The sequence below is a fragment of the Schistosoma haematobium genome, chromosome 1 (genome assembly GCF_000699445.3).
Source record: "Schistosoma haematobium chromosome 1, whole genome shotgun sequence".
Lineage (NCBI taxonomy): Eukaryota > Metazoa > Platyhelminthes > Trematoda > Strigeidida > Schistosomatidae > Schistosoma > Schistosoma haematobium.
The window spans coordinates 36,318,589-36,339,404 of NC_067196.1; the positions used below are offsets into that span (position 1 = coordinate 36,318,589).

Sequence of the window (20,816 nt, forward strand, 5' to 3'; positions counted from 1 at the left end):
CAAGCCAGTCCTTTGCAGCTTTCTTTCATGCCACGACACCATGTCATGCACTGACCACCTCTCCGCTTCTTCCAATCAGTCCCAGAGTCGGCAAATAATGCACGACGTGGAATTCTCTGGGACGACATTCGTAGAACATGTCCAAGCCACCGAAGTCGGTGTTTCAAGATGGTGACACCAATTGAATTATCATCTCTGTGCCCGAACACACGATGCCGAACCTCTGCATTACTGACATGGTGTTGCCACTGAATGTCAGCAATCCTTCGGAGACAGCGATGATCGAACACAGAGAGTCGTCTAACGTCCTCAACTCGGAGAGACCAGGTTTCACAAGCATAGAGCAAAACTGCTCTCACCGACGCGTTGTAGATCCGACCTCTTACAGCCAGACTAACATCACAAAGGCGCCAAAGATGGCCCAGATTGGCATAAGCCGCTCTGGCTTTCACTATACGTGCATTGATCTCATCACTCACACCACCACCAGCACTTATGCAGCTACCCAGATACACGAACTTCTCGACTACGTCTATCTGTTCACCATCCAGGGTGAGTACAGGATTGGAATCCTGCCAGTCTTGTAGAAGTACTTTGCACTTGGAAGGTGCAAAGCACATACCGTACCTACGGACACTGATTGCCAACTGATTAAGTGCGGATTGCATGCCTTGAGCATTATCGCACAGTAAGACAATATCGTCCGCATACTCAAGGTCGAGAAGTCTTTCTCCAGGCAACAGATCCACACCACCATTACTTACATTCATCAGAGCTGTTTCCAGAATGTCATCGATGGCAAAGTTGAAGAGGAATGGTGAGATTGGGCAACCCTGCCTAACCCCACTGCTCGAATGGAACAATGGAGAGAGGTGGTTGTATGCCCTCACTCTGCCTGAGGTGTTTGGATATAGGGCTTTTAGGATGTTAATAAACTTCCCAGGCACACCCTTCTTCAATAGACAATCCCAGAGAACAGTCCTATCCAACGAATCGAAGGCAGCCCTGATGTCAAGAAACACTACGATTGTTGGCCTTTGAAAAGTATGGCGGTGTTCTAACATTCGGCGGAGGGTGAAGATATGATCAATACATCCTCGACCAGAACGAAACCCAACCTGCTCCTCGCGAGTCAATCTTTCTCGAGTTTTGAACAACCTACGAAGAATGACGGAAGCCAATAGCTTGGACGCAATCGGAAGTAAACTTATCCCCCGATAGTTGTTACAGGAACGACGTGAACCCTTTCTAAAGATAGGGACAACTATCGACTCATTCCATGACGTTGGTACACTCTCTAGTTCCCAAACCTTTGTAAACAACGTCGTCAATTCCTTAGTCAAAAAGTCACCACCATCTTTAAAAAGAGCCGGAGGTAAGTCATCTGGGCCAGGTGATTTGTAACGCTTCAAGAGTTGGAGTTCCTTGCGGACTTCCTCCTCATTTGGTGGATCAGTCGTCACCGGCCATGGAGGGCAGGACAGTCTGACCGATGTTGCCGGAGCAGCAGACCCGTTGAACTGCCCTTCTAAAAATTCTGCCCATCGTCCGAGACGTCGATGGATGTTAGTGATTGGCATCCCATCATCCTCGCAGATTGTTTCACTCACACCAGACTTCTTGCTGCCAGTGGCTCGGATGAGCTGGAAGAGCTTCCGGTAGTTACCAGATGCAGCTGCTGCTTCCAGCTCATTAGCGCGCTTCGACCACCAGGCTTCTCAGTCCTTACGCAAGCTTTGCCCAATTTCCTTACGTAAAATCCTTCGTTTATGGTCAAACTCACGGTCACCCGGAGTAGACCGACGGGCTTCAATGAGTTGTAAGGAACCTGGAGAAACCCAGTGCTTAAAAGCGGGACGTTTCGCAAACCCACAACTGACTGCTCCCGCCATTTTTATGGCGTCATGCAATTGCAACCAATGCTCATCTATACTTTTCGGTGGAATGGTAGCTAGCCTAGAGGCTAGCTCGGTTCGATACTTACTTGCAACAGAAGTTGCAACCAGCTTGCTAACATCAATCTTTTGGTGGTGGTCACTTCGTTGGCCACTGAAAAGTAAGGCAAGATTGGCGCAGACCAAGACATGGTCAGAGTCCAGATAGGTACTCCAAAAGGAGCGGCAGTCTTGTACACAACCACGTCAGCGGTAGCTGATCGCGATGTGATCAATCTGAATCCAGGCTTGGGATGCAGAGGGAGGACGCCAGGTGGCACATCGGCGACGACTGTGCCAAAAGTTAGGGCTAGCCAGAAACAGGTTGTGGTCTGTGCACAGTTACAGTAGACGGTCCCCGTTATCTGTCCTGCGACCAACAAGTTCCCATCGGCCACCTAAACGACCCTCTTCTGTGCCTAGACGCCCGACCTGGGCATTCAAGTCTCCGGCTAGTACTACAATATCTGTCGAACGCACTTTCTGGAGAAGAACTGATAACTGGTGGTAAAACTCATCCTTGATTGCATCCGGGCTGCAATCTGTCGGGGCATAGGCGGAGATGACGAAAAGACATCGTTTCTCACGCCGATTTCTTCTCACTTTGATGGAACTTTCTAATCTAACAGCACATAACCGACTGTTAATGGGGATCCAATCGACTAGTGCTGCCTCAGCTCTAGCGCTTAGTGCGACACCAACGCCAGCAAGACCAGACGAAGATGCCACAGGGTCCCCGGATAAGCGCACGTAAAACAAGCTTTTCGAAGCGACAGATGGAGATCGAATTTGTAGTACTTCGCCAGAGTCTTGAATACGGGTCTCGGATAGACAACAAACATCAATATTAAGACTTTCCAAAGACATAGCCAGCCCTATCTGTTGTCCGACCTGCATAAATGTGCGAACGTTGAAGGCAGCCAGTTTGAATGGTGCACGTGGTTTCAGAAAACCTGCTTCAGTCCTCGTATTCGGTGGTAACACACAATTTTCAACCGGACAGTGACTCGAGAACGTTTAGATACAGTCGAATTTCCACCAAAGACGAGCCGCTGTATAAGTATAAAAGAGGGTGAATAATGTGGAATAATAATAATAATAATGACAATAATAGTAATAATAATAATAGTATTATTATATGTGAAAATTATATTTGAAATATTCTCAGCGATTGAAATTTAACTAATTCCAACGTTTCGTCCAGCTAACTTGTCTGGACTTCTTCAGGGTAATAATCAAAATCAAAATTATCAAAGAAATATATAGCTTTTAACAATCAGGATTATACTGTGTTAAACCAATCATATTTGGGTGTTGATTTTTGTAAAATAGGATAAAATGAGTCAGTTGACTACAAATCATGTGATGAATTCAACTACATGGAAATACTTAACTGAGTAACAAATCGTATGTGTGTGAGTGTGTGTGTATGTATGTATGTGTGAGAGATTGATATGAAGGAATAAATAAAGTTCAAGTTCAAGGATGAAAAATTGATAATGAAACATCGATGTACATGTCAAAACATAAATTGTATTGTTTAAAAACTCATTCAGTTCTTTCAATAATAATAACGATGCATGTGATATTAAAAACAGGTTTAAACAAGAGATAGGTTCCAAATTTACTTGTCAAACGAAATTTGCCAGGTAGTTGCCATTTGAATACCATCTTTTCGGTTCAGGCTGTTCTTGTTCGCCCATATATGCAGAGCTTCTGCTGTCAATCTTTCTTTATGGGTGTTAAAACCTTTCTGAAGTATTTTGGTCCCTTCAAAATTAATCTTGTGTCCTGTTTCTAACACATGTAACGCTATCGCTGACTTATTTTCAAGTTTCTTTAAATCTACAGAGGATTTTGGAACATTTTTCAAGCATTGTTTGTGTTCCTTCAATCTTACATTTAATTGCCTGGATGTTTCTCCAACATAGGTAGCATTACAGTCATGACAGTGAATCTCATACACAATGTTCTGTTGTTCTTCCTTTGCTAACTTGTCCTTAACTTTCACCAATGTCGATCTTAATGTGTTATTTGCTCTAAAATACACTCTTATATCATGTTTGTTTAGAATCCGTTTGATTTCTTCTGATGTTTCACTCCGGTAAGGTATGACTACGGTGTACTTCCATTCTTTTCGTATACTTTCTAGTTTAGTTTTTCTTTCATTTTTAATAATCTTTTTTAAAAACCTTTTGGGTAGTTGTTATCCCTAAGAGTAGAAAATACTTTATTTAATTCGGTTCGTTGGTCTTCCTTGTCTGTAACAATCTTAGTACTTCTGTTCATTAGATTTTTTACCACATTAATTTTCGTGCTCTGTGAATGGGCTGAATTAAAATCCAAGTATCTCTCGGAATGCGTTGATTTTCTGTAAACATTTATTTTTAACTTCTTATTATTGTGTCGACGTTCAACCAGACAATCTAGAAATGCTAGTTTGTGGTCAACTGATTCTAATTCCTTAGTTAGTTTAATGTTTTCAGAAATGCTGTTTGCATTGTTAAATAGTTCTTCCATACCATCCCGTTTATTGATAATAAAAATATCGTCTACATACCTTAACCATAACTTTGGTGGACATAAACTCTTTGCGATTGCACTAGTTTCTAGGGAATGCATGAATAAATTCGCTACAATCGGAGAAACTGGTGAGCCCATTGCTATGCCCTCTTTCTGTCTGTAAAGTTGACCTCGAAATATGAATAAGGTAGATCTTAAACATAATTCTAAGCATTTTATAACCTCTGATGGATCTAATGGGCATCGTAAATTCAAATCTAAATCAGATTCTAAACAATCATTGATAATATCCATAGCTCGACTGATAGGTACATTAGTGAATAAGGAAGATACATCAAAACTTGCCATTATTTCGTCCTCTTCTATATCGATGGTATCAATTAAATTCTTGAATTCCATAGAGTTTTTAATTCCATGATTAATTCGTTTTTCATATGGTTTGAGAATCTTAGCTAAATATTTAGCTAGATTGTAAGTCGGTGAATTTGTAAAGTCTACCACTGGTCTTAGTGGAGTATTATTCTTGTGGATCTTTGGTAGCCCATAAAATCTGCATGGATTACAACTCTTTGGATATAACATAAACCATAAGGACGATCCTAGCTTAGCTTTTAATGACTGTAAGAGTTTGCTAGTTTGTGCCTTGAGTTTATTAAGAGTTGTTCTACTTTTCGCTTCTTTGATTTGTTCATATGGACCCTCTTGTAGATGTTCTTTGGCTTTGTTCTCATACTCTGTTTTATTCATAATAACTGTAGTATTACCTTTATCTGCTCTCGTTATTATGATCGTTTTGTCCTCTCTCAGCTGTTTTAATGCGTAATGTTCATTTTTATTTATGTTAGGGTTTTGAGGTTTCTGATGTAATAATGTGTTCATTATTTTATTCCTCAGTTCATTCGCTGTATCATTCGGGAGTATATTCAGCGCTGGTTCTACTGTTGGTATAACATTGAAAGGTGTTAATTTATGTCTATTTATATTGAAGTTGAGACCCTTTTTGAGTAATGATATTTCATGTGGGTTGAGAGGTCTATCCGATAAATTAACAATTATTTTATTCATATCATTTGTGTTAGATCTATTTTCCGTCTGTTGAACTTTGGTGTTTGATGAATGTTTCAATAGTTTTTCAAACTTCCTAATTTGTCGTTGTTTTGATGATTGATAATAAAATTGTTCTCTATGTTTGAAAAATTCAATTATATATGATCTTATTTCGTTCGGTGCGATAACTGACAATATGTCATCGATATTACAAACCCTTGAACGTAGTGCCTCCAAATTCATAGTGGCCTTGTGTATACGTTCTCTAATAAATGTTCTAGTGGCTGATATCGCCGCTTTGATTGACCGAATAGAATTGTCTGGAGATTTGACCATCAGAGATTTTGGATAAACATTTTGTTTTAAGCATCGTATATTAAAAATTCTGTGATTGTACCAGTTATGTATTTTCTTTGATAATTTAATTCGATTGGAAAATAATTTATACGAATTTATACGAATATATCTAGCTAAATATTTAGCTAAGATTCTCAAACCATATGAAAAACGAATTGATCATGGAATTAAAAACTCTATGGAATTCAAGAATTTAATTGATACCATCGATATAGAAGAGGACGAAATAATGGCAAGTTTTGATGTATCTTCCTTATTCACTAATGTACCTATCAGTCGAGCTATGGATATTATCAATGATTGTTTAGAATCTGATTTAGATTTGAATTTACGATGCCCATTAGATCCATCAGAGGTTATAAAATGCTTAGAATTATGTTTAAGATCTACCTTATTCATATTTCGAGGTCAACTTTACAGACAGAAAGAGGGCATAGCAATGGGCTCACCAGTTTCTCCGATTGTAGCGAATTTATTCATGCATTCCCTAGAAACTAGTGCAATCGCAAAGAGTTTATGTCCACCAAAGTTATGGTTAAGGTATGTAGACGATATTTTTATTATCAATAAACGGGATGGTATGGAAGAACTATTTAACAATGCAAACAGCATTTCTGAAAACATTAAACTAACTAAGGAATTAGAATCAGTTGACCACAAACTAGCATTTCTAGATTGTCTGGTTGAACGTCGACACAATAATAAGAAGTTAAAAATAAATGTTTACAGAAAATCAACGCATTCCGAGAGATACTTGGATTTTAATTCAGCCCATTCACAGAGCACGAAAATTAATGTGGTAAAAAATCTAATGAACAGAAGTACTAAGATTGTTACAGACAAGGAAGACCAACGAACCGAATTAAATAAAGTATTTTCTACTCTTAGGGATAACAACTACCCAAAAAGGTTTTTAAAAAGATTATTAAAAATGAAAGAAAACTAAACTAGAAAGTATACGAAAAGAATGGAAGTACACCGTAGTCATACCTTACCGGAGTGAAACATCAGAAGAAATCAAACGGATTCTAAACAAACATGATATAAGAGTGTATTTTAGAGCAAATAACACATTAAGATCGACATTGGTGAAAGTTAAGGACAAGTTAGCAAAGGAAGAACAACAGAACATTGTGTATGAGATTCACTGTCATGACTGTAATGCTACCTATGTTGGAGAAACATCCAGGCAATTAAATGTAAGATTGAAGGAACACAAACAATGCTTGAAAAATGTTCCAAAATCCTCTGTAGATTTAAAGAAACTTGAAAATAAGTCAGCGATAGCGTTACATGTGTTAGAAACAGGACACAAGATTAATTTTGAAGGGACCAAAATACTTCAGAAAGGTTTTAACACCCATAAAGAAAGATTGACAGCAGAAGCTCTGCATATATGGGCGAACAAGAACAGCCTGAACCGAAAAGATGGTATTCAAATGGCAACTACCTGGCAAATTTCGTTTGACAAGTAAATTTGGAACCTATCTCTTGTTTAAACCTGTTTTTAATATCACATGCATCGTTATTATTATTGAAAGAACTGAATGAGTTTTTAAACAATACAATTTATGTTTTGACATGTACATCGATGTTTCATTATCAATTTTTCATCCTTGAACTTGAACTTTATTTATTCCTTCATATCAATCTCTCACACATACATACATACACACACACTCACACACATACGATTTGTTACTCAGTTAAGTATTTCCATGTAGTTGAATTCATCACATGATTTGTAGTCAACTGACTCATTTTATCCTATTTTACAAAAATCAACACCCAAATATGATTGGTTTAACACAGTATAATCCTGATTGTTAAAAGCTATATATTTCTTTGATAATTTTGATTTTGATTATTACCCTGAAGAAGTCCAGACAAGTTAGCTGGACGAAACGTTGGAATTAGTTAAATTTCAATCGCTGAGAATATTTCAAATATAATTTTCACATATAATGACTTCTCTATACTCGGCGCTCAATTACTGTCAAACTATTCGTTCTAATCTTGACGAATATTCGTATAAATAATAGTATTAATAATGACAATAATTGTAATGATAATAATCTGAATCAATTGTTTGTTTTTCAAAGCGAGAAAGGTAATTTCCATATGCATAAAGAGTTCATCAATTTGTGTGTGGGCTGTGATACTGCCCGGGTGCCCAAACCGAAGCAGGTGGTTATCTTAGGGGCCACACCCCGAGCCTTTGACCTAAAGGTCTAACCCACAAGGCAGTGGAGCATCGTAAGGAGATGCAGTCCCATGGTAGCCGGTGACCAACGGTTGGTTCATACGCCATTTGTTCCCGCAGGATACTGGAGCCAGCTCATGTGCACCATTGTTTTGGAATCCGGTTAAAGCGCCGGACATTCGCTTTTCGTCCTCTCATTTTCGTAAACAACACCCCCGCCACGAGAAGGCAATGAGTAGGACTTCCCTGGCAGAGGCTGTATGCGCGTGGCCGTGTGAGAGTATTTCGAGAGGGAGAGCGGACTCTCCCCACTCTCGGCCGTACCAGGGCTACAATTATTATCAATTATCATCAAAAAATACAGGTATTTATGAACAGTTGTCTACACAAGATACTGAATGTCCGTTGGCCGAATACCATCATCAACATCTTACTGTGGGAGAGAACAAACCAGGTTCGAACTGGGGAGTAAATTAGGAAAAGACGATTGAGGTGGATAGGATATACATTACGGAAATCACTAAACTGCATCACTAGGTTAGCGCTTGTCTGGAATCCTGAAGGTAAACAGAAAGAGGAAGGCCAAAGAACACACTATACCGAGAACTGGGTGAATAGCAACTGGAAAGAACTCAAAAGTAGAGCGCAGGACAGATTTAGATGGATAATGCTAGTGGTCGGCCTATGCTCCTCCATGAGGAGTCACGGGCGTAAGTCAGTAAGTATTTATATCAGTTAGAGGCATCTAGTAGTTCCTCAGTAATCGGCTTAATTTTTACTCGTTATATCTATAACTTAGGTTCATAATATACGGCGTATAAATTGAGCACTCGAACGCTAGAACCTTCCAAGTTGCAAATGAGAAGATAGAAGACAAGTGAAAAGAATGCTATTTCAAAACAGTGTCATTTATGGTACAGCACTGTCAGGTATTTAGTTTTTAGTAAAAAAGAAATCATCATTATAGTCCTCCAATCTACACACAAGGGGTTATTAGCATTTGTCCAATAGGGAAGCTACACGTAAGGATTCTTGAATATTCTTCCAAAAACTGGTTGGATAGAATATCTTCGGCTCCTTTTGAGCTGCTCAGAGCTTCTTCGAGTTTACTCGTGGACCATTCTCACAGTACTGGTCATTTATCTACCAAATAACAACCTATTGGCACTATGTACTAAACATGTGAACCAAAATCTAGCTTATTTTCTAGAAAGTAAATAAACATGGTACAGTAACTTCTAGACACATAAAATAAAGCATAAATAAAATATTGTATATGACAGTTAGTTGATAACCTTTATATATAAGACAGAAACTTTTCTTTATTAATACCACATGAGAGAGGTGAAGTTTTTTCTGTTCATGCGATCGATAATTATTCTTCAAATATCAGGTATTTTTGTCTAATAATTTTACCTACTGATCTTTAACTTCTCTTTATGAACAGATACGAAAACTATGGGAATATGGAATTTTTGTTTGTTTCTAATTGTTTTGTTATTGTTCAATAAATTTTTTAAAAAAATGATTAATAAAACAAGCTGTAACATGAATAATAGTTGAAACGGTTAAAGGTTAAGTTATATAGACTGATCAATAAATTCATGTATGTGTAAATCTTTACTACTATTGTCCTCTTTGTTCTTTTAAAATTATTAGTGGTCAGAGAATAAAATATCTCTAATGGATTGTTTTATTCAGTATCTGACGTAGAAAACGAGTTTCTTTTTAATGGAATTAGTTTCTTTACAAGATGAAATAAATTTTACCATCTGTTATTTTGAGGGTGAAGATAAATTTACCAGAGAGAAATTTAATTTAGGGTTATATGGCTAAAATATAGACTATTGAAGAATTCGAAAGAACTGAGATGACCATACCGAATTTCTACATTTTGATATGTTAAAATAGCAAAACGTGTTGGACATCGATAGATTTTTTTTATAGAAAATTACGATTTTTTGGTTAGTTTTTCATTGATCGAACAGTTTTTAGACTGAAAATGTCAGAACATGATTTGTATTCGACTACTAAATATGGTTCTCAATATGGGGTTGTGGAGCTTGTTGAATTTCACTGAGATCATGAACCGACCAATGTTAGACCACCACTACAGGTTTTCATTTGTGGTCGCCAGATCGGTTGAAGTCAGACATTAACATCGTTGGATGCCAGCTCAGTGGTCTAGTGGTTAAGCATTCAAGTGGGGTCGAAGGTCCTTGGTTCAAATCTCGCATACGTGATCGTGGATACACACTCTTAAGAATTCCAAAACTAGGACGAAACGGCCGTTCTGTGCTTCCAGTATTTTAATAGTTGTCAGTTTTAATGATACTAAATATTTCTTGAAAATCACTTCAATTCTTACAAATTTCACATGAATTTTTATAAGTTGGTTCAAAGTCATATAGCTAGTTTTTTATTCTTAATAAGAGTTTGATGACAGACTAAATAAAGTCGAATTTACTAGAACGGTACACGTTTTTGTCTGAAATCATGATTTAAACGTAAGAAGGTAACAATAAATCTAGTTATTTGGAATGCGTCAATAAGTGTCTGCCAAATGTAGTTAAGATTATTAACGTTTGTTGTCAGACTGTGTTGGTAAACCAAATGTAGTCCGATTCACTATTATAGTTTGTAATTCTTGAAAATTATTTTTTTTGTAAACCATGCTACGTGGCGGAATGTAAAATTGGGTTGGACCATCTCGTTATTTCCAGAAAAAATAACAATTATTTCATGATGCTTTACTGAAAACTGATGCGGATGCACCTTATGATTCTTTAAACCATGTATTAATTCAATCCATCTCTCTTTAGACGACCTCCTTAAGGAAGTTCAACTAAGCAATATTATACTGTTACAGCTAGAAAGTCGTATGAAAAGTCTGCTGGGAGGCCAAACTATTGACAACAGGCATTTCTTTGTTTACAAGGTATAGCTACTTAGTTTGTTACAATAAATATTGATGAACTGATAAAGATCACTGAGCACGTATGCGAAGGAGCACAAATTTCTTCATTAACTTGTTGTTTTAGTATGAATAGGATCACATGTTAACAAATAACACTTATTTAATCCAATAATCAAGAATACAATGTAAACAACACAGTTGTATTGTACACGTACACATAATTGGAAAGTTTATACAATTCACAAAATTAATAATTTTATTTGTCATATATTTCAGCGGTCTGTTTTAGGTTGTCAGAATCACAATTACTCGACAGGTAATAATATAGTTTTCGTAGACGATGAAAATCAATATGTATACAAAAGTACTGAAAACTGCAGACTCAATAAATTTAGTGCCACAACGACGACTCACTTATTGTAATCAGAGGAGTAATTTTTAGCAAAATTATTTTCTAGATTTAATGGGTATATCGAAATTTTCTAAACCTTTTCATCCTAGATATTTGATAGTAAGATTTAAACTTTAGATATTTCATTTTATCTTCTGATATTCTTGAGGCTTTGTATGACGTGAATTAATGAGGGGAACAATCGTATTTGTTTTTGATAAGTGTTTCGTTAATGTATTATTTTTTTATCATCATATAAATCTACTTGGTCATCGTAAATTATGACGGTCTCGATGGTACCCTACCACCAATAACTCTCTGGTAGATTTTAAACATGCTCTGAAGATTCACCAGGCTCAAAATGGCAGTTTTGTTGCACCTTTTCTACATGTTAAGATTGAAGTTATTTGTCCAGTCCTGTTATGACTTGTCACGTTAATTATCACGTGACCGAATCGCCAATTAGAGCACGACTTATATGACCTTGGCCCTGTACCAAACCAGTGACGCAAAAACCAGTACGGACAGTTTACAGTCAACTCTGAGTTCTTATTGGTCCTTGTATAGTAGCTTCTCACCTAGCCCAGAACACAAATATCGTCTTCCATTGTGTGAATTAGACATTCCAGACATACTTGGTTTACACACAAACAGACCAGAGTGCATCATACCATAAAATAGAAAATAACAATTATACAAGATCAAGTCTAATGTGGCGGTGAATGTGAGAGGCTGTGACTAGCAAATAGGGAATAACTTAGGAATGGTAAATCATATAACAGTAGTTAACGCGTCAAATAAATGCCTATGATAAAAGGAATGTATATACAATCTACGTACTTAACAGTTATAAAATGAGAATATATGTATAATAATAGTCTATAAATAGTTCCCTGAAGTTACCCATAATTTAATCTTCGGATATAACGATTCCGAATTGATTTGAGAGTATGACTACAGTTTATGGACGAAATAGTCAGATTTCAGATGGCACCTCTTGATTTTCATATATCCATATGGTTAAACAGTATTTTGACACTATAAATGATGTCGTTTAGCTATGGAATTCTAACTTCAACTCCTAACCATAACTTCTAGCCATAACCCCTTGTCCGATTCCTGACACTAATTTATAACCCTATTTTAAGTCTAGTAATCGGTTGGAGATTCTCAAAGTTACTTTTGTATCACTCAAATCCCACTCATGAATTACAGTCTTGGACTATACTTGGCTTTGTGAGCAAAGTATTTAAGTTTATGCAACAAAATGAAAGATTTTCTCGTAATAGAATTTACGAAGTGATCAGAAATGCTAAATCCTTGAGATTATTTGATAAGTATCAAGAATTAAGATGTCCTAGACGATCTTCAGCTTCTCATTCTAACGCATTGGTAGGTAGTTCTCCAAGTTTTTTAGACAACATGATTACGGTTGATAGTTAAACGATTGCGGCTTTTTTTCTCTACCCCTACGATACATTTTGAAGGTATGACCATAATAATCTAAAAAATATTAATCAGTTTAAGTGTTATCAAAATACTTACTCATTATGTCCATAGGCACACTTGTTTTCCGCCCAAATAGATAAAGGTATATCATGTTAAGAAATAAATTATCTTAGGTTAACAGCACATTTGAACTAGACTCTATAAAAGTAGTAGCATGATTACCGGAGCCTATTCTTATTAACATGATAACCACTGACCAAATTGTTGGCTTTTATATTCACCTTAAAATAATAGCAGTTAATTATATTATTTTTAAAATTAATAATAATATTAAGCGATAGTTTCCAGGAGTGCAAAGAGGGAAGGTGTGAAAAAAGTTGTTTATTAGTGAGTAGGCAAGTGTGAATCATAAGTTGAGATTATACTTGTTTTAATGTTATTTCGTGATCATTACGATGTTCAGTCTTATACTAGACTCACTGATTAATCAATATTTTTCTAGTTAAATGTCCTAGTATTATTGATTTATCTAAAGACTGACTATTATTGAGGAAATTTGAAATAGATCAGCACAAAAAAGGTGATTTTCGTAATTTCATTCTAATCATCCAATGATTATTTTGTTCTCATTTTTCAGTGAACTATCTTCACTATTTATCATTTTAATACCAATTTTTTAAACAAAATAAAACAGATTTAAGAAGGGTTATCAATAAAATTGCATTTTCGCATGATTTAACGATGTTTAACATGACAAACATTTTGGCTCACGTTTCGATGTCAGTATACTTGTGGATACCACGTTCATTGCAAAGTTATAATCAAATGAATCTATGCTAATGCACTGAAAGTCTTCTTTAAGAAGGTTAGGCCTTAACCAGGCTCTTTTCCTTCTTTGTGTAGTCTGAACAAGAAAACTGAAATGTATGGACTTACTCATTCACATAGAAGTAATAACTGTTTCAGACTTTCAAAGCTATCTGAGAATAAGTTTCATACAAAAAGGTTATTTGTTTGTTACATTTTAACTCAGCATTCTTTCCGGACTAAATTCCGAGGTGAAAGCACACACTGGGTTTCCAGAGAAAATTCCAATAATTTTTAGGTACATCAGTATTTCCAAACTAAGTAATCTATTTTTCTGACTTTATTTGCTTAAAATGCCATAACATCAACATTGTATGTTACTTTCGATTTTTACTACTCACTAGTTTATAAGTAGGCAAACTTATTTCTCTAAGTAGACTGGGCATTTATCAAGTGCGAACTCCAAGTCGTTGAACTGAAGATCAGTAAGATAAAATATATAAATATGAACAATTAAGTTTCGAGATTAACCACTATGATCTATTGGTGGAAAATCAGGACTATGTAATTGATATGACATCAATCTGCATTAATATTTGTTGTTGCAAAGGACAAGTCAATTCATTTTAGGCAAGATTGAGTATTGAAAAAAATTATGCATTTGTTTTTATCAAGGTTGGTTAGATCAAAAGGATTGTATTAAAATAGTAGAAAAAATTCCGATATTTGATGACCTTTTTGTAAACAGCCGGTTGAAATAGTCATAAGAAGAATAGTTTGTTTTAATGGTAAGAGTAACACAATGTTAACTAGATTGACCATATTTAAAGGTAAAGAGAATTTCATCAAATACTTTATCTGAATTTGTTGTATATTATGACTAGTTATATTATTAGGTTTATTCTAGAAATATATGAATGTGGAAAAATAGAATATTGATTTGAAACTCATGTTTGTAAGTTAAATAAACTATTTTTTCTCTGTAACATTTATATAGTTGTATGATGCGTACTAATTGCGCCCACACCACCTCTGAAGCTACTTCCGGCCCCAAGCCCGAATAAAGAAGGAGGGTTGGGCAACCCCATCCCTTGGAAAACTAACTCGATAAAAACGCTAACAAGAAAAAATAATTCAAACCATTTGAACTCTGCCCTGGGTGTTAGAAGGTCTTCATTTAGATAAGTTATGACGCCTCATGGTGAAAGCCGAGTTCCTTCGGAAGTCACGAGGAGGATGCCCATTCTGACAACCGGAGCAACCAATTATTTAGGTACATGGAATTCTCGTACAGTGTAGGGGACCGGGAGAGCCTTCCAAATTGCTGCAGAAATGAAAAGATACAACCTAGAGGTACTTGGGATCAGTGAAACACACTGGACACAAGTTGGACAACAACGACTAACTACAGGAGAGCTCCTGTTATACTCCGGCCATGAAGAAGAAAATGCACCACATACACAAGCAGTTGCATTGATGCTGTCCAAACAAGCAGAAAATGAGCTTATAGGATGGGAATCTCATGGACCAAGGATCATCAAAGCCTCGTTCAAAACAAAGAAAGAGGGTATTTCAATGGACATCATCCAATGCTATGCGCCTATCAATGGTCACATTGAACACGTTGAAAATCAATTCTACGATAGGCTGCAGTCGATCATTGAGAATTGTCCAACAAACGGCTTGACCGTTCTGATGGGAGATTTCAATACCAAGGTTGGAATGGACAACACCGGATATGAAGACATCATTGGACTACATGAACAGGGAGAAAGGACCGAAAAGGTGAGAGATTTGCAAACCTATGTGCCTCCAATAAACTGGTCATAGGCAGCACAATATTCCCACACAAACGCATACACAAATCCACATGGACTTCACCGGATCACACTACACAGAACCAAATCGACAATACCTGCATCAACAAAACGTTCAGGAGGACTATAGAGGACGTGAGAACCAAGAGAGGAGCTGATATAGACTCAGATCATCACTTGCTGGTCGCCAAGATGAAGCTGAAACTCAAGAAGCACTGGACAACGAGGCCGACAACATCACGAAAGTTTTATATGGCCTCTCGTCGGACAAGAGCATGGAAAACCGAGACACAAGTCGAATCCACAGAAGCAAACAAGCAAGTGAAATGGAGCAGCAGAGTCGACAAATCTAAACATGTGGAGGATTTAGCAACGACGGCGGAAAAGGCTGCAAGAGAAGGAAACATGAGACAACTGTATGATACAACAAAGAAACTCGCTGGAAATTATCGTAAACCAGAAGGAAGGGAAGGCAATCACCAAGATTGGAGAACTGTGAGACAGGTGGGTAAAGCACTTGAAGGAGCTTGTAGATCACCAACGTAGATGATCTATGTCGAAATGATTGGAGGCCGACTCGAGTTAGACGTGAATAATGTGACGAACCAACTAACGTCGAAGTCACACCTCGTGGTCAGCACCTTACGTGGACTACCCCCATTGACGTAACAAGGTACTATAGATGCTTTGAAGACTGTACAACACAAAGGACGTTATTACAGAAATATATTAGTTAAGGTAGATACAGGCGAAAGTAAGACCACTGCCGCATGGGCCAGTCCATGGCGTATGATTAACCAATGCGCGTTTGTTATACATGACCTTGGCAGGGAGCGATGATCTGTTCGACATTCAGTGATCCAACTGCCGGATGATTTGGCTAGGGCTCAGTGACATTTCACTGGCCCTACAATACTCCCCCACCAGATTCAACGGCCGTTTGAATCTGTACCAAACATGTTGGGAGCAGTCGCGCGCCAGAGAGTGCCAAACGAATATTATAAATCCTCCAGGTATTGCTTATCTGTAAAAGAAATGGAAAGGAGGCGGCAGAAACTGGTCGGGAAACAGCGAGTCATAATATGTTAGTAGGACGTTGGTTAAACGTAAAGCGATTAACCATAGAAATAATGAAAAGAACAAAACGTTTTATTGTTCTATCAAGTCGCGCTGAAATATATAGCCTTGAAAAGTAATTCAGTTCCTCCGATGACAAACGTTAAGTCTGCCGCAAGAGTAATGATGCTATAGCGATAGTAGGATAAGTGTATTATCAATCGATATCCATATTTGTACTGTCATTAGTTCAAAGTTGTAAGTCGGACAGTGTCGTTGACAGCTATTAATTAGTGTCAAATTCTAGTTATATCTATATCTAACAGACTAACCGTAAGTACAGAAGTATAACAGTGAAGAGTGGTCGTGATTTCGTTGTGCGAAGCTATTGACCAACTTGTAGTCACAGTTTGAAAAGTCGATGACTGCTGTTACAGTCAGTAAGGGTTGAAGGCTACAAATCGACAGCAAAAGGTGGCACGATGAAGTCTCTAAAAGATGATAAACGGTGAATGCTGCGTGTTTGTTCGGTTAGTGAACAGAAAAATATCGAAAAGAACATAAGAAACCAAGAGTGTCACTCTGGACTCATGTCAATGATACCCGTGAAAAACGCTGTCAGTGTTGGGATAGAGGCGACAATATCGTTTTCAGTTTGCAGGAGATTCGCTCGACTGCATAAACTGATGATTCGCGCGAATGATATTGTCGTCAGACCACCAATTGAACTGTACAGGTTGTAAATCGTCGAGTAGTTGAACAGCCGATTGATGTACCGGAATCATCTGTTAAACAACAGCCACGAGGAAACAATACTTCATAAAATGAAGTACGACATCGAAGTAGAACTACAATAGTTCAGATGTGTTACAATGTCAAGTCTAAATAACATCGTTCTTACGTATACTGACAGTTGCACTGAACGTTCGCTTAGGTATGATTAGCGTAACAGTTGGATGTGTGAATAAAAACATATACGAAAACTATGGTTGGGTTCGTGGAGAATTTTCGAGGACGTTTAGATATTTTCCAAACCCGTATCGCATGTAAATAAACCGAAAATAGAATTAAAACGACTGTTGTGTAATAAGGAAATCGAGCCATGATTTACCGTGAGAATTATTAGCAAATACAAGGGGTATAATAAACATTAATTAAAATGGTAACCACCAATGTCACTAAGGTTTAGAGGGTCTAGGTAACGTGGCCATTTCGTAAAAGGATGATACAAAGAGCTTATTACCTAGCATTAAGTGACATATTAAGTACGACAACATGTGTACTTGGGACATGGACTAAGCGTGCTCGTGTACATGCAATATGTTTTACCACAGTATGTCGACTAACGAGTCATAAATGTACATGATTTCGACTGAAACTTGACGGCAGTGACAGAATATATGACTAGTTTACGTGAAAGCAACTACGAAATGTTATCACGCATCATAAATATAGTACGAAATAATCTAATGAAATTATGAAACTCGCCTGGGTTACTCTTGCCTTTAAGTAATGAAGTAGGCAGTAGTTTGAATCTGGATTATGTACGAGGTACTGTTGATTAAATTTTTCGATTAACACAGCGTTGTAGACTGACGAACAGTCTAAACGAGATCTAAGATCGCAGGAAATTTATAGTTCAAACTCACCGTGAATTTCTAGCATTCGTATCCTCTGTTTGGCAATGGAACTCAGCAATTGGAAATTAGGCAGGCAGTGGTAAAAAAACAGAACATTCTAGTGGATAGTGGTTAAGCAGAAAGATGAATTTATAGTCGACAGTTAATCTTGTCTTATTTATACCAGTGGATAAGGTACAAAGAGACATGCGTTCGTGTTGCCTTGTGGCTATACTCACGAGTGGTTGATATTTTAACAGACATATTACACAGGAGCATTTACATGCTCCTAATGCTTGTTAAAGAACCACGATAGCCGATTATAATCGTAGTTGATTGGTTAGTTCTGTCGATTGAACGAATTATCTAGGTTTAAATGCTAATCAACATTGACATGAAGCAACGAAAGTTCACAGTAACAGATTAACATAGGCGATGATAAAAATGAAAAAGAATAAGTATAGAATACAATAATAAAGATTATAGTGATAGGTTGCGTTATTCGAAGTCTTGCTCACCAGTGTAGATCATCAACGTAGATGATCTATGTCGAAATGATTGGAGGCCGACTCGAGTTAGACGTGAATAATGTGACGAACCAACTAACGTCGAAGTCACACCTCGTGGTCAGCACCTTACGTGGACTACCCCCATTGACGTAACAAGGTACTATAGATGCTTTGAAGACTGTACAACACAAAGGACGTTATTACAGAAATATATTAGTTAAGGTAGATACAGGCGAAAGTAAGACCACTGCCGCATGGGCCAGTCCATGGCGTATGATTAACCAATGCGCGTTTGTTATACATGACCTTGGCAGGGAGCGATGATCTGTTCGACATTCAGTGATCCAACTGCCGGATGATTTGGCTAGGGCTCAGTGACATTTCACTGGCCCTACAGGCTCTTGAATCTACCAGCTCCACTGAACCCAACCAACATCGAAGCAGCACCCACAGACCTCCCAATCAATGTTGGCCCACCAACAATTGAAGAGATCAACATGGTGATCAGGCAAATCAAGAGTGGTAAAGCAGCAGGACCGGACAACATCCTAGCAGAGGCACTAAAAGCAGACGTAGCGGTAACTGCAACGATACTCCACATTCTCTTCAATAAGATTTGGGATGAAGAATAAGTACCAAAAGACTGGAAAGAAGGACACCTGATGAAGATATCAAAGAAAAGAGATGTCAGCAAATGTGAGAACTACCGAGGCATCACTGTCCTCTCAACATCAGGAAATGTCTTCAACAGGGTGTTGTTAAACAGAACGAAGGACTCCGTGGACACCGAACTTCGTGATGAACAGGCTGGATTCCGTAGAGAATCGACCATGTACAGATCAAATTGCAGCACTACGGACTATTGTGGAACAATCAATTGAATGGAGTTCATCGCTGTACATCAACTTCATTGGGTACGAGAAAGCATTTGATAGCGTTGACAGGTCAACACTATGGAAGATTCTTTAACACAATGGTGGCCTGAGAATATTGTCAACATCATACGGAATCCTTATGATGGATTAAACAGCGAAATCGTGCATGAAGAACACAGACACAGACTCGTTCAAAATAAAAACCGGTGTCATGCAAGGTTGCATACTCTCACTCTTTCTCATTCTCCTGGTGATCTACTCTAATGGATAATGAAGACGTCAAAATCTGGGGGGAAAAACAGCATAGGGTTAACAGCTATGATACAGCTGGATGACCGATACTACACAGATGCTCTGGCCCATCTTGTAAGATCCATTTTGAATGCTTTGTCTGTTTGTGAAAATCCCTCCATGTATATACTTGCACTTTGTTCCTATTGATCCCCTTAGTTGTACATTGTTGTCTTTTGATTACATTTGAATTGTTAATACTTGTATTTTTATTATAGTTTTTGTTTTTCTTACGCATTCATTAAGTTTGTGTTTCTTCCTGAACTGCATCTGTGTTGTTTTACTTGACACTTGTTCTTGGCGGTAGCCATATTGATTTGCTCCTCCTTTTGTGTGTGTTCTATCCAGTCAGGATAGAATAACGTTCATTTAATGTGACTGTTAATTTTCCCTCATCTTTTATCAACTTCTTTATTTATTGTAATTTAGATTTGATTGATTGAACAATTATTGGTTGAATAGTCGGGTGGTAATATTTGTTTAGGTAACGATTTACATATAAATTTATGATGAGTTATAGAACCGCTATTTACCCGATTACTTGTTTTGATTTCGACGGGAAAGGGCGCGTGTCTAACGTACCTGGAAGGCTATTCAGCAGTCCAAACCGTAGTTTGGATTTTACAGTTCTAAACAAATATTTTGGTCGAATTCGTTTGGCTTTCGTTTCGTTGATTCCAATCATTGTCTCTGGGAATATTTTTCGTTCGCTTGCGATGCCAAACAATCGTCGAAGGAAATTAAGTCCAAGGCTCGTTTATGTTAAAATGGATGAACAAAGAATGAATCCCCTCAATCAAGACAAGTGCCTTCTGATGCCTCTATGTGTCATGGTTCATATTCTAATAGGGACGATCGTAATTATAGTGAATCTAGTTGTGATATAATGGCAGATGGCATAGAAAACCTTAGTTTAGACGTGAAGCAAGCAAAAGCGTGATGCCTACGGCGCCTTTCGTAGGTCCAAAGTTAGCAAAGGTTAAGTTATTTCGACGGTCAACCTAGAGGTTATTGGAAGTTT

At 37.5% G+C, this 20,816-nt stretch overlaps 1 protein-coding gene across 1 annotated transcript; it reads left to right on the forward strand.

Annotated features, from left to right (window-relative positions):
* The first annotated feature begins 8,526 nt into the window (after positions 1-8,526).
* CFDP2_6 (Craniofacial development protein 2) lies at positions 8,527-19,020 on the forward strand. Its single transcript, XM_051208294.1, has one exon. The coding sequence runs from the start codon at positions 14,961-14,963 to the stop codon at positions 15,456-15,458; it is 498 nt and encodes a 165-aa protein (XP_051073898.1). The 5' UTR covers positions 8,527-14,960; the 3' UTR covers positions 15,459-19,020.
* The last annotated feature ends 1,796 nt before the right edge of the window (positions 19,021-20,816 follow it).

Excerpts from the sequence above, each read along its gene's own strand:
- CFDP2_6 (XM_051208294.1), top strand. The coding sequence starts at position 14,961 with ATGAAAAGATACAACCTAGAGGTACTTGGGATCAGTGAAACACACTGG.